At 39.9% G+C, this 16,326-nt stretch overlaps 1 protein-coding gene across 1 annotated transcript in view; it reads left to right on the forward strand.

Annotated features, from left to right (window-relative positions):
* MAP3K15 (mitogen-activated protein kinase kinase kinase 15) overlaps window positions 1-16,010 on the forward strand; it is an 80,328-nt gene extending 64,318 nt beyond the window's left edge. Inside the window, exons 17-29 of the mRNA XM_030951915.1 lie at window positions 1,015-1,145; window positions 1,475-1,580; window positions 3,956-4,113; window positions 7,283-7,466; window positions 9,109-9,286; window positions 9,955-10,129; window positions 11,813-11,998; window positions 12,386-12,491; window positions 13,648-13,858; window positions 14,688-14,800; window positions 14,951-15,048; window positions 15,148-15,224; window positions 15,764-16,010. Of these exons, the coding sequence (XP_030807775.1) occupies window positions 1,015-1,145; window positions 1,475-1,580; window positions 3,956-4,113; window positions 7,283-7,466; window positions 9,109-9,286; window positions 9,955-10,129; window positions 11,813-11,998; window positions 12,386-12,491; window positions 13,648-13,858; window positions 14,688-14,800; window positions 14,951-15,048; window positions 15,148-15,224; window positions 15,764-15,878 (1,838 nt within the window). The 3' untranslated portion in view covers window positions 15,879-16,010. The remainder of the gene's footprint in view (window positions 1-1,014; window positions 1,146-1,474; window positions 1,581-3,955; window positions 4,114-7,282; window positions 7,467-9,108; window positions 9,287-9,954; window positions 10,130-11,812; window positions 11,999-12,385; window positions 12,492-13,647; window positions 13,859-14,687; window positions 14,801-14,950; window positions 15,049-15,147; window positions 15,225-15,763) is intronic.
* The last annotated feature ends 316 nt before the right edge of the window (window positions 16,011-16,326 follow it).

Below are 16,326 nucleotides of genomic sequence, written 5' to 3' on the forward strand. Positions count from 1 at the left end.
AAATGCATCCAGGGCATTTAGGGATGTAGGGAAATTATTCCATTTTTGAATCTTTGTGACCTTCTCACCTGACAACTGAGACACTTTGACCTGCATGACTCATGCAGATGTGGTGAAATTATACCAATATTTCCACTTGTTTTCCCACACTTGTTCACAGTGTCAGCTGGTGTTACTTCCTGTTCATTTATGCACAGTAAAGTGTGCTGTGATTAGTTGCTAATGACAAAATATCACTGAACCAATTTAGATATTTTAAACTCTGTAGCCAATTTTAAAAAGAAAACAGCTGTTCAGATTATATGAGATTTTTGAGGAAACTTTACTTTAGAAAGCTATCTGTTCCTTTAGCTGAATTTTTCTGGCCTTAAGTAGACCTACTGTGCTGAATAAGTAAAACTGTTCTTTATTTTGCCCCATGATTTAAATATTTGTGTTCTTTAAAGATTAGTTTTATTAGAACAGGGGATGTGTAGATGGCCCATCTCCTACTCTGAACATCCATTCAGAGTTTTTTTCAGGAGCTTTCTTTCCTGTGTCTGAATATTGTCAGAAGTTGATGCTGTATTTGTAAAGAGAAGGCTCTTTCTGATACAGATTCTATCCTCCCTGCCTCAAGACGATCAGCTTGTCTTTGCCCATACCTGTGGTTCATGAAGTACAATGTACAACATGGTAGAGTGTTACCTTAGTCCTTGTTTCATTATGGGCTACATGGCTGCTCTTTGTAGTCTCAGCAGTTGTTACAGTGAAGTGAGGGGGATGGATCCAGCTCTGTCAGAACATTTATTCTTGTTGTGGGAGTAGAACCTGACCTGGCGAATAAGAAATAATCACTCCAGAGTAGCAGCAAATTATTTGCTATGAGTGATCTAGCAAGAATTTGGCTTAATCATGGGTACTGCTTTTCTTTTATATGAGGATGTTGAGCAAAGGCTATATCCAGACTTACATGTTTCTTGTTAATTTGGGCAATTTACTATCTTCATACACTTTCTTCTTAAACTCCTGTAGGCAGCCTCTCGGCTCTCTTAAGATCTAAGTGGGGCCCAATGAAAGAACCTACAATTAAATTTTACACTAAGCAGATTCTGGAAGGCCTCAAGTACCTCCATGAGAACCAGATTGTACATAGAGATATAAAGGTAACTTTTCCTTTTGTGTGTCTTGTTTGATTTGCTTTTTACCTTTACTTCAGTTAGTTTTGCTTTAATCTGAAGTAGGATTTTTGCTAGGATTTCATGGAAACTGAAAACAAAAGGAAGGCATAAACCACCTCCTTCTCCTGGTGGTCTAGGAATATTGCTTTGTAGAAAGGTGTATTACAAAGATAAGTGCAAACTTGAAGGAGTATTGAGATTGAAAATCTGTATTTTTCTGTCTCCCCCTCCCTGTTTGCTGCTTCCCTCTCTCCTTTCCTCTTTCCTCCTCCACCCTCAACCCCTCCCCTCCTTCCCTCGCCTCTCCAAAACAGGGGGACAATGTTCTGGTGAACACCTACAGTGGCGTGGTTAAGATATCAGATTTTGGTACTTCCAAACGGCTGGCAGGAATCAATCCATGCACTGAAACCTTTACAGGTAAGATTAATCTAGCAGAGTGTTTAAGGGTTTTCATCACAGGTTTAGCATTGGAGCCAAGAGGCTCTTTGGCTTAGTGATGAAAACACTCTTGGGTCTCTGTTTGCAGGGCAGAGTAAATGGGAGTGTGATCACCATAAACATAGGCTTGATAGCTTTCTTGACTTTTTTTATAAATTTAACTCTCTTCCATTTTACTTTTCGGGGGTAAAAGTTTTTCTTCAAAGTGTTCTTTATGTAGCAATTGATTGTTGCAATTAGATGTGGAAACGCTTGAATTTAGCAACCTTTTCCTTTAACAGTCTTGGTATTAGTAACTTACATTGCACACGTTCTAGATGTGTGTTTAGAAGTGCGGAAAACCAAACTCAAAATTATAAACACTTTCAGTTTTGAGGTATTAATTATAAAACCCAACCAACTGGATAACAACAGTAAAAAGAACAGTTTATGGGAAAATTTTAGGCTGATGTGTTACAGAACAGCTTTCAATACAACAAGGTTTTAAAGACTTGTAATATTCAGGGAAGACAAAAATTGCTGAGCAAAAGGGGAAACTCCACATTGAAAAATGAATATGTGGTCACATTGTTTCTGTGATCAGTGGATGTGGTAACATGATGGTTTTGCTTGCTATATGGCCTTATGCAAAGACTCATATCACAAGCCTCTTACTTGCCTGCAGTTTAAGTAAATGGTACACAGACAAAGCCATTAGTCATGGATGGCTTCAGAGTAGAAGACAAAGGATAACAAACTTCACTTAAGTGAAAATCAAGACTTCCCTTTACCTCTCTGGTGGTATGTCTGCAGCTCCTCCAGCTTTCTTACAAAGGAAGCCATTTAAATAAAATTAAGGTTCTGAAGTAACTTACCTTTCTCAGTTATTTTTACTCCTTATCTCATTATTACTCATTATCATTCTCTTTGCCTGTATTTTACATGCTGCTCAGTGACTTCTTTAGCAACTGATTGTCAGTAGGGGTGATATGTGGAGAAATTATATCTTAAGAAAATACTGTAATAAAAGAAGGTAACTCTTTCCTTGTGCCCTTCTTCTTTCTTCTCTTGCAAATTTTCAGCCCTGTTTGTGCCTTTGAGATGTAATTTGCCATGTGAATAAGTACTTAATGTTATAATTTGGGATTTAAATCAGTAAGCAGGTAGCTATACCCCAGAGGACCTTAAAAGGTCTCAAGAAATTTGGTTTTGTTCTGTAATGCAGTACATAAACCCTAGATTTTAGGTGTTATGTAATAAAATCACATGGTTTGAAGATCAAGACTTCTGATGGTTTAAACATGACATCCCTCCATTCAAGACACAAAGCCAGAGGGCAAAGCTGTGGCTTGAACTTTCATTCTGCAGCAGTCACATTCAATGAGCATATGATACCCTAGTATCTTCACCATATGTCCATTACTTGATAGTTCACAGCTCTGTGGCAGTATAGTTTTATTGCTTTCTGAAGAAGAAAAATAATGTAATTTAAAGATGTCATAACAGTGCTGACAGAAATTCAGGTGGAGAAAGAACTGTAGTGTTCAAAACACTCTGAGCATATAGAGGTTTCTGCTGGTGGTGGTGTGGACTCTTCCTGTAAAAACCTCATTGGCTGTGTTAGTGAATGGTTCAATAACAGTGATACCAAATTGACCATCTTTTATTTAATTTTTTACTGTACTGTTCTTTATCAGTATTATTACTAGTATTACACTCAGGTTGTCTACAGGCAAGATCTTATTTTGTCAATCTGTCTAATTTTAGAAATTCCAACCAGTTGGTTTGTTGGGTTGGATTTTTGTTTAGTTGTTTTTTGGGGGATTGTTTTTTTTTTTTGCTAACCTTGGATGTCAGAAATCCCAAGCACATCCAAGGCATCCTGGAATTCTAGACTAACTATGATGAGTTGCCTTAGTTGTTGCCCTGTATTTGCAAAACTAGCTTTTTTTCACACTAACTGTTTGAAATTCCCTGTCACTGGTATTCTCATTATTGCAGTAAAATACAAAAAATTATTCTCATGACCACTATCTGTCACTTCTCAGATTTCACCATCTCCTGCATGCATAATCTTTAAAAGTTGGTGTCTGCAAAAATTTGATATAATTTTATTTTCTGGGGAAGCTATTGGATTATGTGGTGTATAGACTTTCAGCATTTGAAACCTTGTGTTAGAAAGGAGGGGCAAAAAGATAGTTTTTAAAAAAGATGCTATAGCATAAGTTTTTGTTAAGTTTTTAGTGCTGATATGGGAGATAAGGTATTTGGCTTTACAGGTTGCATTTCACAATTTTTGGCTTGCTAAGTGTTGTGTTAATCCTCCTTAATAAAATGAAGAATGTACACTTGACAGCTCTTTTTGTCCTGACCAGGAACCTTGCAGTACATGGCTCCAGAAATCATCGATAAAGGGCCACGAGGATATGGTGCTCCTGCTGACATCTGGTCCCTGGGCTGTACCATTATTGAGATGGCAACAGGCAAACCTCCTTTTCATGAACTAGGGGAGCCTCAAGCTGCAATGTTTAAAGTAAATACAGTTTTTTTGCTTTAGAGTTGATGAATTGACAATTATAGCTTAATTTCATAATATTAATTGGTAATAACATTGTCTTACGTGGGTTGTTTTGCACAAAGCCATAGTCTGACCTGTGTTTTTAACTCTTGCTGAAAGATCCTCCCCATCTCTAAGCTGAATTGCTCTAGGGGGTGATCAGTTATTTTTGGGCTGGAAATAGGTCATGACTCAGAGCAGCAATCTGAAAAATGAGTGAAGGCTTATGAAAACTAATATCCTCTGCGTTACTTTTTTCATCTCCTGCTCTTGGTTTATGATCTCCTTCTTGTAACCAGTCTCCCCAGTAATGACAAACAAGTTATTTCTGCTCTTTTAAGTAATTTTTGTAAACCTCCTTCCCAAAGGAAAATGTTTTAAAGGCCCAGTCTCTGCACCAGGGATGCAGGAAGATGTGGTGGAAAAGGGCAGGGGAATAGCTCTCCAGGATTTCCAGTATGTATTAAAGGAGTAAAATACTCTGTATTTCGCATTCCAAGTCCTTAGGTCATAGCTTCCTCCTCAGTAAGCTGTTTTCTCTATTACATTGTTTCTCTTAGTGTATCTGGTTTTTAATGCAAAAATTAACACTTGAGAATCCTTCAGATAGTTTTGATAATAAAAGTTTTTAAAAAGTTACTTGTTCTATCTCTGTAACTAGCAAGAGTGTAACAACTATGATGTTTCAAATAAGTAGACTGAAAATTTTTGGCTCTTCCATTGGCTTGCAGTAGACCTTTAGTAAAGCACTTAAGTTTTCAGTTATGCTTGAGAATTCTCGTTCTTATAGTGGGAAAAATATCCCATCCATAACTCAGCAAACTGCTTTAAATTACCAGTGCTGAAATTTTTTCATTTATCTTTTTGAAAACCACTATGTGAGCTTAGTATCATCATTAATGCAACCATGGTGGCAAAATCAAGTCTTTATCAATAGGTACAGAAATCTGGGCTGCAGTTCAGCATGGCATGTAATGTCATACATCATACTAGGCCTGTGAGTTGTCCCATGAACGAACTACTGCTCAAAGGCAAAAAAGGGATGATTATGGGGTTTGATACACTTATTTTAGTGGTATAATAGGTCACCTTGGTGCTGTCAACTTGTGGCATACCTCAAAAGAAGCTGCCTGGGTGAACATGGTTTGGCTCACTAAGGCTTTCCTAAGGGAGCCATGGAAAGAGACTATTTTCCACATCAGTGTAAATGTCAGATACAATTCTGTTGGCAGATGCCTTTTAACCTTATGTACCTGGCATGTAGTTGTGACTACTCAGTGAGTTACACATCTTATTTTTCAGTACAGTTTATTGAAAGTCTTTAGCATTCTTATTGTGGACTGTGTTAATGTGCTACAGGCAGACATTTGGTTTTGTTTCCTGTTTCTTGCCTCTGCTGGGACCTGTTTGAAATTGTGTCTTGCTAGGCACCATAGGTTACAAACCATGTTTCCTTTTCCTGTGTAATGAAAGTAAGCAAGCTGGAAACTGGATTTGAAACAGGCTGGCTGGGCAAACATGTAAAAAGAAGTCGGAAAACTTGGAATATTGAACTTTTGAGGTCCCCACCTCCACACACAAATGCTCTGTTGTGCTTAGGGCAGGTGAGGAGAGGGAAGCTTTAAGTCTCCCTGTGCAGTCACTTTAGAAATTGCAAATGACCAAAGAGTTGGACAAAGCAGAGAAAAGGGGCTAGTAAACCAAGAATTGGATATGTCCTGGCTGGGTGTGCATTGCATGGTATTTATTTTATGAGCACAGAATGTGTGCATCTGTGTCTGTGTGAAAAGAGTGCAAACAAATGGCATTCAGTGAAGACCAAGTACACTACTAGCGTTGCCATAGAATTTGCAGGTGGTTGTGACAAAACTTAGTTCCCTTGAGCAACAGAGATTAAGACAAGATCAGAGATATGCTTTCAAACTTCTTGGCCCTGGTTTAAAATTTTCCTAGATTTTTTCTTAGTGCATGAGAGTGAAACCTGGCACCAGAGTGCTGCCAGTTTGTGACACTGAGTCTTGAATGTGCTCAGGTCATGGTTTGGAAGGCGTTAAAGCCCTATTAGCATGTTATTACTGCACTGTCATTCAAACAGAAGCCAGACTGCTCAGCATTTTTTCCTTCAGTTTGTATTCAAGCTGAACCAGTATTGTGAGCACTTAACAGTGCCACAGTTAATGCAGCTCTGTAATGAGATTATTTTGAAAGCAGATGGCACTTCACTGCTGGGCTGCTGTCTCCCTTGCGGACACTACCTTTGTGCTTGTTCTCCAGGATGTGTTTTGTGTAAAATGCTGAGACTACAAACCATAATCTCTCCAGACATGTACATACAGTGCACAAAGGTTATACAGCTCTGGCTTCCAAACAGTTCTGCCAGATCGACCTTAAAGAATAAGAAGGGAGCAAGGAGCTGGAAAAATCACTGGGGAGCAACCTGTAGAAGTACATTTTTCATTACTTAAAGACAGAGTCTTAAAAGAGACTCATTTAAGTAATTACTTAAAATAAGAGTCATTACTTAAAGAATGGATTAACAAGGATCTTGTTAAAGCTTTGGACATCATGTGAATTTTAATTAAATAACACTGAAAGACTTGGGAAGACATCTGGCCCAAGAGGCGGGATGGTGACAAGGTCCGGCAAGGTCAATGTGTGTATTTGTGCAAGGAAGTTTGTCAGTGGCAGGAGCAGAAAAGGTACAGCTCCAGGCTGTTGGTGATGGAGGAGGGAATTATGGGCATGAATATGCTGGAGGAGTCAGCAACTGAGAGACACAGCTCTGAGCAGGGATGATGGGAAACCTGTGCAATAGCTGGAGGGGTTAGTGGCTGGTCAGAGGAGGAGTATTTGAAGCACTTGGTGTCAGTAATGCCCAGATACCAAGATTGCCTGAAAGCAGATTATTAGATACATGCATATCTTGACATTTAGGTAATATCACATGGATATTTACACCATGTTTTCCATGAAATAAAATAGGATTAGAACCTTGTTGTCACTTCACTGCTTTATGTGGGACCTGGATCACTCCTTTTCTACAACAGTCAGGAGAAGTGTGAGTGATTGTATTACAAGAGCTTTGGTCCATGGTCTCCTTGAAGTTTTTTCATAAAAATAATTAGTATTTGTGTTTTACTTGCAGGTTGGGATGTTTAAGATTCATCCTGAAATTCCAGAATCAGTGTCTGCTGAAACAAAGGCCTTCATTTTGCTCTGTTTTGAACCTGATCCTAGTAAACGTGTTACAGCATCTGATTTGCTCAAAGATTCTTTCCTGAAACAAGTGAACAAGGGCAAGAAAAGCAAAATTGCATTCAAGCCTTCAGGTAAGGAATTATCAGCCAAATCCAAGTCAACATCATCATTAAGTGTTATATAAAAGATTGGAATCATTAAGCACTTTCTTTTACAAAGGACATTTATTGTACCAGGAAAACAGCAGGAACTCAGCTATTAAAAATGTCTGTGATTTTTGATTATATGTATTTAAATTTAATAATTCCCAGAAAATGAAGTGCCTTGCTTATTTTGTGTTTTGCTTGCTGAAACCTCTCAAGGTAATTTTCCCTCTCCCCAAAAATAAATGCCTCATTTGTAGTAAATTAAAATTAGAAGAGTGACATTTTACAAAGACTTTCCAAAGCAGTTCTGCATTTTAGATTTGCAGTTATATACACTTCAGAGATCTGAGTTTCATAGAGTTTGACACCTGAAAATGTGGGTCTATTAGGTGTTTGGGTCAGCATTTCAAACTTGGTACATAGCACAAAGGTGCTGAAGTAACTGTCTAATGGGTTGTTTTGTTTTATCTGCATAGCATGTTTCTTCTTCCGTCCCCCCCAGATATGTCAGCCATTTGCTTAGTGATAAGATAAGGGACCTTAATATAGACCTGCCAAATAAATTAAGGAACTGCCTGTTTCAAAACAGGGAAAGCCATTGGTCTTGCTGCTTCTTTCACCTGCCTGCGCACACACACACTCCCAATGCAAATTCAAGTCCTTCCTATTTTTCAGCCCTTTCTCTTGGGACAGCAGCTCTCAATTTTCTGTCCTACTGAGATGCCTTGCACCAGGTTTCATGAGGTGACATACATTGTTTCATTTCTGTGACTGTTTAACCTCAGCCATCTGAGCACCAGTCATGTGCCATGGAGTATTTCAGAGCTTTCTGAACAACTTTCAACTTCTAGCTCTCTTCCTTCCCTCACCTCCAAGAATTTGTAGTGACAAGCATCAAAAGCTTTTGTCATGTTTTAGCTCCATGGGTATGTTCACCTTGGGTTGAGAGAGCTACTTTACCTTTTCTGCCATACAGCTGCATACTGACAGTCAGGATTACAGTAAACTCTCAACATCTGGTTGCTTTGATTTTCTGTTTTGTTTTGTTTTTAATTTTTTCTTACTTTTAAGATGAATTGGAAAGGGAGAGGAGATTTCCTTCAAGCCAGTGCTGAGAGGGAGCATCCTTGCTAAGGGCAGGGGCACATGTGAGTGAGGCAGATATCTCAGGTATGGAGAGGGCAATTTGATGCCCACTAAGGCATTAAAGGTGAGGAGAGCACGTAGTAGAGTGGGCTCTGCTTAGAGACACATGGCTGTGGTGGAGCAGCAGATGAACTTCTTGGTTCAGTTCAGGCTCTTCAAACTGTTCATAACTATTTGAGCCACTTTGTGGGGCCAGCACCAAGGGGGATTGTGTGTATGTGTGAGAGAGGGTAACAAAATAGCATTTCCTGTGAGTATCTGTGTTGTCTTTGGGTTTAGCTGTTAACTTGTTAAAACCTTTTATTGCATGTTCATGCAATGATTTTGAATTGTGTTCCTGCTTTTTATCAATAAGGTTACTTCTCCCTCAGCCATTTTGCAAAATGAGGTCTTGATATCAGTGAAGATGATCACAGCTGTTTAACGCATGTTGCCCTTTTTGGGTTAGTTCTGTCACACATTTTACCATGTCTGTTCCTAGATTATACTCGGAACACATCCCTGCCACTGCCCATCCATGGGGAGCAGGCTGGCAGTAGCAGCAGTGAGCACGGCTCTGTTTCACCAGACTCTGATGTACAGCATGAGGTGTTTTTCGAAAGGCCAAAGAGATCCATTTCAGAGATTCAGACAAAGCATCCCATTTCTCATTTACTAAGGTAAAATATTTGCTTCTCACTTGACACCCTTGAGAGATTCTGTGGATTTAATTCACATTTTATTTTATCTGATGGGAATTTTTTCACATAATGATTAGGTAAACAGATGTGTTAATCAGGAAGTTGCATAGACAGATTACCAGTTAATGTAAATATTGTCTATATTTAATAATGAACAATCATTCCTCTCCTTTAAGGTTTCTATGTACTTCTATACTTTTCTTCCTCCAGTGAGTAAATGTCAGTGGTCTTATTGATTGAGTTGATATGAATTTAGGAGTTAAGTGAGGATTTGACCCTTCCATGTACTCACGACAAAATGGGAAGCAGAAATACAGTTCTGCTCCTCCCAAAGTGCAAAGCAATACTTTCAAATGAGTATGTTACAGTATGGGTCCATAAAAAAATGAGTAGTTTCAGCTTTCCTCCCCAAAGCTGACATTAATGCCAGCTTCTTAGCAGGAGGAAATCAGCCATGTGGGTTTTGACTCAGCAGAGGATCTGAGCCATCTTCTGTCTCAAAAATAGCATTTACCAGTCTGATCAATCTGCTGCTGTAGTTTGAACTGAGTTTTTAACCCCAGAAGTGTCCTTGCTCCCTTCTGGCAGTCCTGGTGCCTTGCTAATGCTGAGGTCTCTCTTGTGCCTGTGCTGGGTGGCTGCCACAGCGTCCCTGACGAGGGCTTGGCCTCGGAGGACAGGAGCGCCTCGCCCTCCGTGGAGGACAAGGATTCCGGGCTGTTCCTGCTGCGCAAGGACAGCGAGCGCCGAGCAATCCTCTACAAAATCCTTAAGGAAGAGCAGGACAAAGTTGCTTCCAATTTGCAGGAGTGTATTGCACAGGTAATTTCACTTCAGCTCACCTTTTTCCATCTCAAAGGGAAAATAATGAGCCAAGACATATGATTCCTTTTCTGAAAATGAATAAATGAAGGTGTTTGGATTGTTCCTTCTGAGTATCTTTAATCTCTGAGACCTGTAACTGTGTGAGCTGTTTGCTGTTGTGTGAATGGGTAGCAAACACCACCTTTTGGCTGCTGATGGGCTCTTGGGTTTATATGGGGGAGAGGTTTGGGCATTTGATGTGGGATTATGGAGGGCTGAGGTTGGTGGGTTGGGTGGTTTTGATGTTGGTTTTTCTTTTGGCTTTTAAGGACATGGAGCTAAAACACCACATGGTGTTAGGTATATTCTGCTTTAAAGGTAGAGACCTGATTAACAATTTTTAAGAAAACATTTGTTAACTAGGTGCCAGGATCACAGTACGTGAATCTTTAGAAAGCTAAGGTAGATTTTCTGAAGAGGGGAAGGTTTAGTTACTGCAAAGAGGAGCAAGAAAAAAATCATAGAATGGTTAATGCACAGCCAGACATTGCCACACACCTGTAACAGCTTTTCCTTCTTAATGTCTGCTTGTGATGAGCCTCTCTGGTGAATCTGACTTTTACTCATACACTTGTCGGTGATTTTTGGGCAATCTCCAGCACACTTCTTCATGACACTCTCACATCTTTTATTCTTACTAAAGCTATGTTTTTTCACCTGGACTGCACTCCCATAAAGGGGAGTGTGCTGACTCTTGGTGTGGTGTCCCCAGCCAGCTGTTGACATTTGTGGCTCAGCTGTCAAGCCCTCTTGCTCCGTGGTCAGCTCTGCACAGCCCAGGGTTTGCTGCTCCCTGTGCTCCCTTCCACAGCAAACTGCACTACAGGGTCCTGTAGGGCTCTACAGACCACAGACTCAGGCTAGGGAAGCAACTGGGATACATTTCTGCTCTGAGCTTAGACTGCAAAACAGCTGATAGCCTTACAAACAACTAAAATTCAGAGTCAGAAATAATCAGGGCTCCCAGCATTTTCCACAATTAAGGATTATTTAGTAGCAGTAAGTCCTGGTTCAGTCTCCAGCTTTTTGTAGCACTGCTGTAATAATCTCTTTTCCATAATTTATGTACTAGTCCCTCTGCCTTTTAATTACAGAGGTTGTTCTTGCAGACATTTGGATGGCTTTAACTGTAGGGGTTATGGACTGAAAATCATAAAATAAACACTGGTAAATCACTGTGTCATTTTAGACCTTTTATTGACTTGGGATAAATGCATATATAAGCATACTTTTTTTCCTAAGGAAATCAAGTATCTGCATGATTAGAGAGAAATCCAGATTGAGAAAGGATAGTTTGTAAAAAAATTGGGTGTCTTAGTGACTCATTTTGCTGTTTTTATGGAGGAGAGCTGCCCTCTGCAGTACATTGCAGGAATGTGTAGATATCATTTGGAACTTCTTCCCTTTGTGACAGCCACAGTAGCAGTAGGTTTACAGGGGTTTTTTGAAAACAGAAATTACTTTTTTTTTTTTTAAAGATAAAAACTAGAGACTTGCAGAAAAAAAGTTTATGTGATTCAGTTCATCAGTGTGAAATATACAGAAGAACTATGTAACCCTAAGAATATTAATGCTACTGAATAGATGTTTAATGACTCTGGGATATATTCATTTGATAGATATTCATTATTTTTTCTCCAGAGCTCTGAAGAACTGCAACTTTCAGTGGGCCACATCAAGCAGATTATTGGGATTTTAAGGGACTTCATACATTCTCCTGAGCAAAGAGTGATGGCTTCTACAATATCTAAGTTGAAAATGGATTTAGACTTTGACAGCACTTCCATCAATCAGATTCATCTGGTGCTGTTTGGATTCCAGGATGCAGTGAGTCCCTTTCCTGGTGGTAGGGGCAGAGGAATGGTTTAGGTTGGAAGAGACCTTAAGATCATCTGTTTCCACCCTCCCTTCCATGGGCAGAGGCACCTTCCACTACATCAGGTTCCTCCTGGACAAAGCTCATGCCAGGAGTTTGCAGCTTCCCCACCATTCCTCACTCCTCTCTCTCCTTGCACAGTAGAAGAGTTTGAATGTCACAGTCTGGTTTGAAATGGTTTGAAAGCTGTAACCTAAAATTGTCAAATCTGTTGTTTAGACTTTCAAAGACGGGAGGTTTTTAGTGCTGCATGCAGTTTTTACCTTATTATGACTACTGGAAAATAAGATTCTCTTTCCTAAGGTGTGAGCAAATGGTGTTTGCTGCTGCTTTTTCAGGTGAACAAAGTGTTAAGAAATCACTTAATAAGACCCCATTGGATGTTTGCAATGGATAACATCATCCGCCGTGCAGTCCAAGCAGCAGTCACTATTCTTATTCCAGGTAAATCAAAGCAGCTGAAAATAATCCTTTTTTTTAAAAACAAAGGTGTTCTGCATATCAAAGAGCTGTAGCAAATGAAACAGTTCAGATGTTTACTCTTTCAACATGCTCTTTCAACTGCTCTCCATGTTCTGCTCATCAAAAGACACGAGGTCAGAGTGATGCAGAGAAAGAAGTGTTGATCTGGAGGATGAATGCTGTACTTGCAGTACAAAAACACATGAGACAACCAGTGGTTCTGCACCCCCAGTGTGGTCCAAACATGACCAAAAAAAGGCAAATTAAATTCAGTCCAAGCTGGAGATTTTCTAGTAAGAAAGAAAATTGTTCTGTATACATTAATGACATCCAGTGTGGTTAACACTGCACAGGTCTGGTTATGTGTTCTGAAAAATTATTAATGATCTGTGGAGCAGATGTGTAGAAGGGAGTGTATCAGTAGGAGGAAGAGGATGATTCTGGCCCATAGATGGATGATAGGAAAAACCACCAGGAAGATAAATGTCTAAGTACTGTCTAGGAATGAGTTAAGTTGGAAATATTTAAGTAGTTTTGTAACTGTTTAAAAATGCTGAGCACCCCTTCCAGTATAGGAATGTTCTGAGAGACTTGGTAACAGTGAGCCCTTTCAGTCCAAAGTTGCCATGGCTTTTAAAGCCAAATTGGCCAAATTTTTAGGACTTTGTACAAGAAAAATCGCAGCTATTCTTTGCTAGTAAGGGTGCCCATCTGCAGCAAGTTCTGAGAAGTGGGGCTAGAAATTCTCCCTGGAGAAGAGGAATGCTTCCTCTTTGACCCAGGGCATTAGGGAAAATCACTATTTTTTTTCTCTTACTATTTAGGAAAAATGCAAGCTTTCAGGGGTTTCTCCTTAACATATTTTACTGACTGTCTTATTACTCATCTCATTATAATTGTCCCCACTACAACTATGACCTACAGCTCTACCTTTGCTGGTGCATTGCTCATTCTAGAACCAATGCCAGACAACCTGTGCTCCAGCTCACACAAAGCTTCACTACTCCCCTGCTCAGTGTTGCAATAAAGCACATCATGCAAAGTCTTCCCCACCCACAGTAGTGAAGAACAAACTGCACAACCTCTGAAGACACAATTACCAAAAGAATCTTGTTCTTCCCCTCATTCTTTTTACTAGAGCTTCGCACTCACTTTGAGCCAGCATCAGAAACTGAAGGTGGGGACAAGGACACTGATGAAGTGGAGCAGAGTTTCCAGCCCTCTGAACAGAACGGGGCTGAGGATGCTGCCATCACATCGGGGGTCAGCAGCCTCAGTTCTGAGGTGTCACACAAGGCTCAGCAGCAGCTCAGCCAGGAGCTGGGCAGACTTAAACACGACACCCTAAGGTAAATCTCCTGTAAAGACTCTGGATGTATGTTCAGGCAGTCTTTGAAAAGCTCTCAGACTCTGCTTTCTACACTGATGGGTACATACTTACCCATAGTACTGCTCACCTATTGCCTTGCAATAAAGCCTTCCAGGAACACAGGTGGATTTGGAATACCCTGGCAATGCATTATGGCAACTGAACATCATTCAGTACAGCTTTTGTTTCTGTGTAGTTAATCTGTTAATTGCAGAATGTCACACTGGATTTCTATAGAGAAGTAATCAGGTTTGTGTCGCTGTGCCAGTTTCCTTCCTACTCCTTGGATGCCCCCTGACTTGGTGTCAGTGCCTCAAAGCTGTTCCTGCAAGGAAAGGCCACAGCAGCACTGTCCTGGCTCACAGGACAGGCTGGCCACTAATTAGCACCAGCAGAGCTCAGCAGAGCCCTGCCCTGTTTCTCATGGGTTACATGTGTAGGGTGCTGCCAGTGAGTTAACAGCTGAAGTTCCCATTCTTTGTACATGTGATGTAAATCTGTGATCAGAAAGTCCCTACATTGTTCAGTAGTAAATTACATTATAAAGGCAGCAGCTCTGCCCAGGGAGGCTGCAAAACAGTAGGAACAGAATTTATGAGCTATTTACTAAATTCTGCAGGTGAAAGCCTTCAAGTGGCACCCCTGAGTCTCAGACAACCAAAATGAAACCTCTAAGCCATTAGAGATGTTACTTATGACAGTACCCTTCACAAATGCCTTTGTCCTGTGGTACTCATTAAAAATTATCTTCTTTTCAGTTAGATTTATACTCAGTGTGGTTGTGTTTGATCTTTCTTATATGCTACAAGGCTTTTGGAAAATCTTGTTCAGAAGGAGAAAGAGTATCAGACCCTCTTACGACAATCTTTGGAGCAGAAGACTCAGGAATTACAATTGCTTCAGTTGAAACTTAAACCCAAAGGTATGAGGAGACACTGCAGTTACACAAAAACATATGAGATCATGTGTTTGTTGAAAAGATGCAAAACCATACAGCTTAAGCTTCAGTAGCCTGAAAACAACCACTTTTGCCCTAGTTGTGAGCTGTATTAACCTTTGTTTTCTGTTAAAGATTCCCAGCGGTCTGCAGCAACTTTTAGAGAGAATGCAGACCCTGAGCTCATGAACTGGCTGAAACAACAGGGAGCAGACTTGGATACCATTAAGAGGGTAAAAATAAATGAAATTTTAAAACCCACAATTTTAGTCATAATTAGCAGTTTGGTTTCAAAGAAGGAATATTTGTTTATGAATAAATTTGCCTTTTAGTTTGCTGAAGAAGATTATACACTAAGTGTTGTCCTTAATGATATCACCAAAGATGACTTGTGGTATCTTCAGCTGCGGTAAGAAAATACTTTTTAGTTCATTGTTAAGAGCTTAATTAATGTATTTTGTTAAAAACCTTTTAAAGTTTGGTTATTTAAATAGGTCATTGACAGTTCAGGGGCAACTGCCATCAGTTTCCTCTCAGATTTTCTGATAAAAGTTTTCACACTGACACAACTACACCAAGGATGCTTTGAGCCATCTGCTTTGGCATTTATCCAGGTTGGGACCTTTGTTTGCACCGTTCACAATGAAATCATATGAAAATAATTCATATGTAATCATATGAAAAACAGGCAAAAAGAATTTATTTTTTCTACCCATTGATTCAGGTCCTTTTCTCATCATTCTGTTAACCCCTGGCTGACCTGGAAGAAGTTTTAGCTGTAACCATAACACAGTGTAGTTTGTTATGTACAAACTACACTGTGTTATGGTTATAGCTAAACTGTCATGACTGGTCTGTCCTTGGGATTTCTGTTTTACTTCTTGCTCAATTTAAGGCAATGGAGATGAGGGAGCTTTCCCTAACTGTTCTTTATTTCCCTCCATGCAGGGGGGGTGTTCGCTGCAGAATCTGGAATGCAATCGTGAACCACCGACAAACAGCCGGCAAGACCTCAGTGCAGGTCAATGCTTTGGAAGAACACAAAAAGGGAATAGGCAAATGAAATACATTCCCAGCACTTAAACTGTTAGATGTATATATTTATATGTACAGTGGCCTTGCAGGTTTTGCACAGTTATGTAGCTTGTTTGACCATCAGTGTAATGCACAGTGAACAGTAACAGCTTTTAAGTCAGCGTCAATGCATGTAAGTTATTTATGACAAGACTAAAGCATACGATGCCTCTCGATGTAATATGAAACATTAGCAGGGAAAAAACCCACCTGAACTGGCTTCAGCACTGTGAAAACTGTGAACTTAAAATGTGTTACTTCTGCTGGCTGATGGTTTGAGCAGGGAGGGGATATGCTAGAGCATGTCACCTCATTGTAGATGGATTTATACAGCTTTTTGTATTAAAGCTACTCTCACTGAACTACTGAGAAAAGCCTGGTGTGATGTTTTCAATTAGTGACTTTTCTGTAGCAAAACCAGAGCACCTAAATTGTAT

Source organism: Camarhynchus parvulus, chromosome 1 (genome assembly GCF_901933205.1).
Source record: "Camarhynchus parvulus chromosome 1, STF_HiC, whole genome shotgun sequence".
Lineage (NCBI taxonomy): Eukaryota > Metazoa > Chordata > Aves > Passeriformes > Thraupidae > Camarhynchus > Camarhynchus parvulus.